General features: G+C 52.9%; 2 protein-coding genes across 2 annotated transcripts; both read left to right on the top strand.

Moving 5' to 3' along the window:
* Positions 1 to 688: 688 nt before the first annotated feature.
* Positions 689 to 2,768, top strand: CONPUDRAFT_162787 (uncharacterized protein). The gene is made up of 14 exons (XM_007766864.1): positions 689 to 900; positions 970 to 1,002; positions 1,065 to 1,084; positions 1,143 to 1,157; positions 1,209 to 1,247; positions 1,302 to 1,344; positions 1,396 to 1,431; positions 1,547 to 1,576; positions 1,626 to 1,652; positions 1,701 to 1,739; positions 1,789 to 1,881; positions 1,960 to 2,035; positions 2,083 to 2,229; positions 2,283 to 2,768. Exons 1-14 carry the CDS (start codon positions 825 to 827, stop codon positions 2,566 to 2,568), a joined length of 960 nt encoding a protein of 319 aa, XP_007765054.1. The 5' UTR covers positions 689 to 824; the 3' UTR covers positions 2,569 to 2,768.
* Positions 2,769 to 2,911: 143 nt separating this feature from the next.
* CONPUDRAFT_98751 (glycosyltransferase family 1 protein) lies at positions 2,912 to 7,480 on the top strand. The gene is made up of 21 exons (XM_007766863.1): positions 2,912 to 3,080; positions 3,136 to 3,348; positions 3,411 to 3,575; positions 3,629 to 3,702; positions 3,759 to 3,906; positions 3,954 to 3,963; positions 4,019 to 4,132; positions 4,187 to 4,347; positions 4,399 to 4,498; positions 4,555 to 4,595; positions 4,651 to 4,893; positions 4,956 to 5,104; positions 5,154 to 5,212; positions 5,269 to 5,317; positions 5,374 to 5,452; positions 5,503 to 5,614; positions 5,670 to 5,716; positions 5,768 to 5,892; positions 5,946 to 6,017; positions 6,076 to 6,112; positions 6,183 to 7,480. Exons 1-21 carry the CDS (start codon positions 2,975 to 2,977, stop codon positions 6,494 to 6,496), a joined length of 2,418 nt encoding a protein of 805 aa, XP_007765053.1. The 5' UTR covers positions 2,912 to 2,974; the 3' UTR covers positions 6,497 to 7,480.
* Positions 7,481 to 8,166: the final 686 nt, after the last annotated feature.

Raw genomic sequence — 8,166 nt, 5'->3', positions numbered from 1 at the left:
TTTTCTCTCTCACGTATTGGTAAATATCTGTCTTCATAAAATCTCAAATCTGCTTGTGGCAGTTTGATCACATTATGCTACTGGTAACATTATGATTTGATTTTTGTGTGTCAAGCTTTTGTCTGCCCCAAAATGATAATGAAAGTCTAAGATGTGCCAGCAATAAAACAACAGCAACCTGTTGGCAATATGATGTTGTTAATGGATGCATTATATTATATATTTCCACAATTAACCTAGACCCAATACCATGCTTATTTCCTATGTATTGGCATTGGCAAAATAACAGCACTTGCTCCTGTTTTGCCCATATTTTATACAGGAATAAACCTTTACCAAATTCTAAATAATGCTCATGTATTGTTGACAGCAATATTAGCGTAATATATATAATTTTGATCACAATTTGATCTTGTTTTGATCGATGCAAAACAGTAATTTGTACCCAGTGTTTTCGCCTCCTTCGATTGGCCACCGGAGACATGCAGCCTGCGGTAGGCACCGCCGGCGGTCCACGGCACGAAATATTGTTGCTGATCTGGCAGAATGCTCTGGGCTAAAAGAATAGACTTGCCATGACGTTTTCGTGTGCCGCATGTACCTTTTGCACACTTAATTTTTTATGCTCTGACCGTCCGAGCCGCCAGGGCCCAGGGAGACGGCTGTCAGTTGCTTGGTCACCCTTCGTCACCCCCATTAATTACTGCTGCCGCTTACTGTACCGGTACCCTGAGGCCTCGGGCCCGCATATCGCTCTTCCACTCTCCTCCATGAACTTGCGGTCTTCTAACTCTCTTTAACGTCCTAAACCGCACTCTCCCGCCATGCTTGTGAGAATCCACGAGCATCACGAGCATTGGGACCCGGAGAAGGTGCTTCAGTTCTATCGCTATGTCTCGGGTGAGTGGCTTTCGGCGCCATGTGGGATTTGGGTCCGTTGGGACTGACGCATCACTCTCGTTGACCCAGTGGCATCGGCCGCATTTTATGCCTGGGACTACTGTCAGTATCAATCCATCATTAGCTCTTGCCAAACGCGTTGGAACTGACCGTGGATGTTACAGTGCTCACGTTTCGCTATGAGGTGCGTCCAGTATTCGTAGGTTCACAATAGCACGTTGTCTGATGGCTGCTTCCTACAGGTCGATAACATCTGGGTAGGCGACACGGTGGCTTTATTGGGGACTGCGGAGTAATTGTGTCTTTAGGGAGGCAAGATGACGCGATTCAGGATCTCGTTCCTTCTGGTGAGAGCTTAACGTCTGATTCGATGCATCAAGTCTCCACTGACCATGACGAAGAACCGTTATGTCGCGTTATTCGCTGTTCTCTTTCAGAACTTTCGTGCGTACGTTTTACGGCCTTCACTAACCGGTACTGAACGCGATCGTGAAGTGAATTTCTTCCACACGGGAACATCAGCAGCTGGGTGCGGTTTTTCCTTTCTTTAAACCGTGCGTGTGACTAACGAATACTGCAGATGTGCGTTTGCGATTTTTTTTACTGTTCGCTATGCTTCTAAAGACGCTTCACTGCCTTGGTTTAGGTCGCCTCGGTGTAGTCACATATGTATGCAGTACGTGCAAACCTTGTTGTCGTTGATGGTCTCTTATACGTTCCCATAGTCATGGTAATTGTCGCGAACGTAGGAAGTCAGTCCCAGATTGGTTAACTTGTTTGTATACTCATCCTTCGAGAAGTGGTTCTCCACCAGCGCGTTTGCGCCATCTACAGCTATAGTGCGTATCTTGGCTCTTCATTAACATCTTCCCACCTCAACTCTATCAGGAAACGACATAGTCTGGGCCGTCGGAGTGGCTTATACGGTCGTATTGGCTTTGTTTCTGATGATCGGCATTGCCCAGATCACGGTCATGTTTGGTTAGTGATTATTTTGTCTCAATATTCCGTAGCCTTGTCCATAGTCGATGCGAATAGAGCCTGACTTGGGTGTTACAGGAGGTGTCCACTTCATCAATGGCTCCTGCAAGTCGCATTTCCCCCACTCTGCCACGACACTGGCCTTCTGCTTCTGGTGAGGTTCGCGTCGATAGTATATGACTGCGCTCTAACACCTCACAGGGTCCCGGTAATGATCTTTGATTTTTCACTGACGGTTCTGGCCGTTTCAAAAGCGATTCAGCATGTGATCCAAACCAAACACAAGGAGTGGCCTGCCGTTCGACTTTTACGGGTGCTTGCACGGGACTCGTTTATATACTTCGTCATGTGAGATATCCATTTCCTTCACATCGCTTCTATTTCCTTACTTGCTTTCACAGAAACTTTCTCGTGTATCTTAATTGCACCATTCAGGCCAAAGTAGGCACCATGCGCTCTTTACAGATAACCTACGCCTTGGTCCTCGTTATCCCTCCGGTCACCATCACACGCATGTACATGAGCATGGATCGGACAGTAAACCACTGCCTCACTGTTCATGATGGCGACGAGTCCATCTATGGGAGCGCCATCACCATGTTGGACCTCCCGCCGAGCCCGGTCCGCGCCCGCACTCGTTCTATCATGTTCCCCAGATTTTATAGATCTAACCCCACTGATAGATAGGAGGATCCAGCTTCGTACTCATATATCATCTTCATGCTTCGCTATCGCAATGTTTTGATCTCAAGTTATTCGGACTTCTCTCTTGCACTTCGTACGAAATAGTCTTAGTGTACATCGCCGTTCCTTCGCATCTCTATTTTTCTGGCCCTATCATACACATTTTGTATTTCGCTGTACATCAACGAAAAATTTGAACATGGAGCTTACACGATGTTGGTGCGCGGGAGGAGCGAACGCACGTGCTATTTATAGCTGCCGCCACGCGTCGCGCGCCTCGAAGCGGAGACATACTTTACTTGGCCTCGGTGACGTACTGTACACCTCACGCCCATCCAGGGACCATGGAGCTCATTCAGACCTTACACTGCACGCCGAGCTCAACCCGTCACCACTGTCTACACCCCTCATGTCGACTTCAAAGGCGCCTCCATCGCCTCCAGCAAGCTCGGAGAAAGAAGCGGAATTCTATCGGGACGTTGAGCTTGGAACCATTCGCACAAACCCACAGATCCGTACGTGCTCATTCCTCCATCGACGTGGTTGATGTCTTCTGATAATGTCTTGTAGATTATGCGGAGTACGAAGCCATCGGAGAAGGTCTATCGTCGAATGCCAGACTGACAGACGATGGACGGATTGTCGTTTCCCTGAAGCTGACCCAAGCTCTGCCCGAGCTTCCGCAAGAGTACGCACCAGATGTTCAAGAGTTCGCAGTCGACGAGGAGAACTGGAGAGAAGTGCCTCCTATGAGCATTGTTATCATGATTGTAGGGAGTCGGGGTGAGCATCTCCTATCCACGGCGCATTCCTGCTGATTGTGACTATATGCGCTCACCGTTTAGGCGATGTACAACCTTACGTTGCGTTGGGAAGAAGACTAATAGAAGACGGCCACCGCGTTCGGGTCGCGACGCATGAGACGTTCCGTTCGTTCGTGCTGGAGTCTGGTCTAGAGTTCTTCGACATTGGAGGTGACCCGCAAGCACTCATGAGTTACATGGTCAAGAGTGAGTATCCACTTGTCTCAATCCGAGAGTCCTCGTGAACTTTACCCGGCTAGATCCTGGACTTATCCCAGGCTTCGACTCCCTCACAAATGGAGACATCGGACGAAAACGCAAGATGCTTGCAGAGGTGAGCTACAAACATAGTCGCCACAGCCTCAGACCACTCAACTAGGCCTCACTCAGATGTTCAACGGATGCTGGAGAGCATGTCACCAGCCGGACGACCAAAGTAACATCCCTTTCGCAGCCGACGCGATCATCTCGAACCCCCCTGGGTTCGCGCATACACACTGCGCCGAGGCGATGGGTATACCCCTGCTCTTGACCTTCAGTGAGCATGATGCTAGATGACCTGTTCTCACATTGACCGCCCGATAGCCATGCCTTGGTAACCTCGGAATCGTGAGCATCAACGTTCTCGAGACTGATGCGTACTCTCTTAGGACACCAACGAAAGCTTTCGCTCATCCCCTCGTGAATGTCACAAAGTCGAACGCCGAGCCCGGTCTTACCAACTTCTTCACTTTCATTCTTGCGGATCTCTTAATGTGGCAAGGGTAAGTCTGTTAAAGCTCCAATATCCTTTATTCGCTCTCATGGTAACTTGGAAGGGTGAACGACATCGTCAACTTGTTTCGCACCAAAGTTCTGAACCTCGAGTCTCTGAGTAATCGGTCGGGTGCTGGCCTGATAGATAGGCTGAAGATACCTTGGACATACTGCATTAGTCCCGCGCTCATTGAAAAGCCCGCGGACTGGAAGAACCATATTGGTGCGCATCATGTCACACAGTGGTGAATTTCAGCTGAAGCTCACGTAACAGATACCGTTGGATTCTACTTCTTGGACCTCGCATCCAGCTATGAGCCACCTGCCGATCTGAAGGCATTCCTCGACAAGGGGCCGCCGCCGATCTACATTGGGTATGCTTCTCGATACCTTTACGCTCAAGTCGTTATTCACCTTTCCTTCCCGTTAGATTCGGATCCGTCGTAGTCGATGATCCCAAAGCCATGACAGGTTCACAACCCCTTTCCTACTGTTAATACCCCACCAGCTAACGCAACCCATACAGAGCTTATCTTCCAAGCCACTTCCCAAGCCTCCGTCCGCGTCCTGCTCTCCGCAGGATGGGGCGGTCTCGGTGGGATGTCCGTCCCCGACCACGTCTTCCTCCTCGGCAACGTCCCGCATGACTGGCTCTTCTCCCGCGTGTCGGCCGTCGTGCACCACGGCGGGGCCGGGACAACTGCGATAGGCTTGCGCATGGGCCGGCCGACGGTGGTTGTGCCGTTCTTCGGGGACCAGCTTTTCTGGGGTAAGTCGTCCGCATGATATCGGTATTTGAGTATGAAATAATAGGTTGAGGTGCTGCTCTAGGTCAGATGATAGAGAACGCTGGGATTGGACCCGCGCCGATACCGCACAAGGAAATGACTGTCGATAATCTGCGAGAGGCGATCAAGTTCACGCAGAGTAGTCGGGCGCGGAATGCTGCTCAGGCGGCTGCAGAGAAGATCAAGAGCGAGGTGTGTGTTGTGCTGCTTGGTAATCCGATGGGCGTTGAAAGTGTTGTAGAATGGCGTTCAGAAAGGCGTTGATTCGTTTTATCGGCATTTACCCCTGCTCAATATGAGGTTCGTTATAATGGTTTATACTAGAGGCTAGGAAACGAGACTTAGGACGTCCTTAGATGCGACTTGGATCCAAGCCGAGTTGCCGTGTGGTGGTCAACGAAATTTGTGCGCTAATCCTTTTTGAGTCCATCAAAACTAGATTGATAACTGCTTTGTTTCAGTGCCTGAAGTTGAGCGCATTCGCAGCTGAAACGCTCGTCAATGCGAAGGAACTCAGCTACAAGGAGCTTGACATACATCGTTCGTAGTCGCTTTTTTCCATGACGAGCAACACACTCATCCGCAGCTAGGCACGAAGGAGTACGAGACGCGGAAAGACATATCCGACCCGATCACTGGCGGCGGAAGTGCGATCTTCTGGACTGTGACGAACTGGTACACCGGTATTGCTCAGATATTCTAGTGAGTTTTCTGTGCCACTGGACGCGCGTACGCTATGGCTCATGCTTTCTCTAAGCCAACCTACTAAGGGCATCGTGAAGACTACAAAGGCCATCCCGGCGGGTAAGTATCCTCTACAACAGTGGTCGCACTACGGCGCTGATAGCATTTTAGGTGTGATGGACATTATCCTTTCTATACACGAGGGCCTGCACAATGCACCTAAACTTTATGGATCTGATGTACGCAAGAAGGGAGACGTTTCGGATTTCTCTAGTGGTCTGAAGGAGGCTGGAAAGGTTAGGTTCTCCGCTCTTTGGTGCTATAAGCAGCGTTGACCGGCATGGAATAGGGGTTCTTTTACGGATACTACGACGGAATCACCGGACTCGTTCGCGAGCCGGTTCAGGGAGCGAAGAAAGAGGTTGGTTCACGGTGGATTTACACGCAGGATGCGACTGGCGCTGACGGCTCGCACATAGGGGTTCTTGGGCGCGATCAAAGGCTCAGCGCGCAGTTGTAAGCATCCATTACCCCAGTCCGCACAGATACTTCAATCGTACTCATATATACGCATCATTTCATGCAGTCGTCAACGTCAACATGCGCCCCGCGGCCGGGGCCATCGGGCTCGTCGCGAATCCAGCGCAGGGCGCGTGGAAGTCGCTCCGCAAGATGTGGCACAGCGATGCGCGGCAGCCGCAGCGCGAGACGCGCGTGTACGAGGGGCAGCAGGCGGTCGGCGGTGCGGCGCCGGGTGAGCGCGAGAGGGTGGTGAGGGCGTTTGAGGGGATGAAGGGGACGGTGCGGGAGAGGCAGGAGGAGTATGCGCGGGCGGCGAGGGAGGCGTTGGAGGAGAGTGGGGTGATGGATGGGTTTGGGGGGAAGCAGGGGGATAAGTAGAGGTGTTGATTGTTGGGAGAGGGCTGCTTTTCTTGGTGGGTTGATCTAGTGTATATATAGCATATATATGTAGCAGCACGTACCGGAATGTATCATTGTATGTCGACTTCCAAGTCCATCGGCGTAGGCAGTATCCGTGGCGTAGCATCTTGGTCCGTGTCCTGCTCGTGCTGCTTCTCCCCTTCATCTTCTTTCCCATTCTTTTCCTTGTCCTTCCCCGTAGCCTTTGTACGCGCTTTAGCCCGTGGTTTGGCTGCCCTAGCTCTCCCTCTTGAGCGGGCTGCAGGTGCAGGTGCATCGCCATTCATATCCTCGTCCTTGCCCTTGCCCTTGCCAGCAGCGGCTGATGCCCGTCCTTTGCCTCTCCCTCTCCCTCTTCTTCCCTGTCCACGCGCTCTCCGCGCAGCCGCCGTCCGCCGCGCACCGGCTGTCATTGGCGTGTCGTCCTGATCGCCGTCGTTCTCGCCTTCATAATATTCGTTCCGCGCCGTCGTCCTCTCGCTCCTCCGCTCGCCCGCATGCGCCGTCCCGGCTTCCTCGTCCTTCTCTTCCTGCGTCTTCTCCTCATCCGCGAGCAAGCCCTCCAGGTCCGGCGGGATCTCCTGCATCTGCACGCTCGGCGCACCCTGCAAGTAGCGCAGCTTGTTCCGTATGCCGATCGTGATGCGCTGTAGCGACGCGGGCGAGTTCTGGTTATCGACGTGGCCCGTGAGCGGCGGATGGAGCTTCCACTGCGAGTCGCGGAAGAAGGAGTCGTAGATCGTCGCGGGGAGCTCGTCGGGGATCGCGGCGCCGACGAGCACGGCGGTCTCGTATGTCCAGCAGCGCGCGACGTTCTTGATCGTGTAGCCGCCGCCGCCGAGCACGAGGAGGGGCACGTTGAACTTGCGCACGAAGTTGACGCATTCGCCGTGCGCGGCGATGGAGAGGTTGAACGCGCCGAGGCGGTCGCACCCGAGCGAGTCCGCGCCGCATTGGAGGACGATGGCGGAGGGGCGGAAGGCGGTGACGGTGTCCTCGATGACGGACTTGAAGATGGTGAGGTACATGTCGTCGTCGATGCCGTCGAGGAGGGGCACGTTGAGGCAGAAGTGCTTGCCGAGGTTCGCGCCGTTGTCGTCGAGCTTGCCGGTGCCTGGGAAGAACTCGCCGGTGTATTTGTGGAAGGAGACGGTCATGACGCGGTTGGAGTGGTAGAAGGCGAGCTCGACGCCGTCGCCGTGGTGGATGTCGATGTCAATGTAGAGCACGCGCGGGTGGAATCTGTCGTGCACCCACGTGTAAGGAGCTGTAGTGAGTGGCAGATATGTGAGAGCGTACCGTAAGAGTTCGAGGATGGCGAGCACGATGTCGTTGACATAACAGAACCCCGATGCCTCGCCGCGCTTGGCATGGTGCAGCCCGCCGGACCAGTTGATCGCGGTGTCGCACGCGTTCGCGCAGAGCTTCCGCGCACCTGCGATAGAGGCACCGGCGTACATACGGCAGAAGTCGTACATTTCCCCGAAGACGGGGCAGTCCTCGACGCAGTTGAACGTGTCGATCATGTGCGACATTTCCTTCTGGTTTCCGGGGGTTACTCTGTTGGTGAGACAGTGCAAGTTCGGTGTGGTTACACGTTAGCCCGCGGCCATACTTTGTGAAAACGGATGGCACCGACCGAGATAAGA

This window comes from Coniophora puteana (genome assembly GCF_000271625.1).
Source record: "Coniophora puteana RWD-64-598 SS2 unplaced genomic scaffold CONPUscaffold_2, whole genome shotgun sequence".
NCBI lineage: Eukaryota > Fungi > Basidiomycota > Agaricomycetes > Boletales > Coniophoraceae > Coniophora > Coniophora puteana.
Note: the sequence above shows the minus strand (reverse complement) of the source record. Positions and strands in the feature narration are given on the sequence as shown.

Excerpts from the sequence above, each read along its gene's own strand:
- CONPUDRAFT_162787 (XM_007766864.1), top strand. The coding sequence starts at position 825 with ATGCTTGTGAGAATCCACGAGCATCACGAGCATTGGGACCCGGAGAAG. Across the intron at positions 1,345-1,395 it reads TGTTCTCTTTCAGAACTTTC|TGAATTTCTTCCACACGGGA; the intron begins GTGCGTACGTTT and ends GCGATCGTGAAG. Across the intron at positions 1,882-1,959 it reads CCAGATCACGGTCATGTTTG|GAGGTGTCCACTTCATCAAT; the intron begins GTTAGTGATTAT and ends TGGGTGTTACAG.
- CONPUDRAFT_98751 (XM_007766863.1), top strand. The coding sequence starts at position 2,975 with ATGTCGACTTCAAAGGCGCCTCCATCGCCTCCAGCAAGCTCGGAGAAA. Across the intron at positions 5,213-5,268 it reads TTACCCCTGCTCAATATGAG|ATGCGACTTGGATCCAAGCC; the intron begins GTTCGTTATAAT and ends GGACGTCCTTAG. Across the intron at positions 5,318-5,373 it reads TGTGGTGGTCAACGAAATTT|TGCCTGAAGTTGAGCGCATT; the intron begins GTGCGCTAATCC and ends GCTTTGTTTCAG.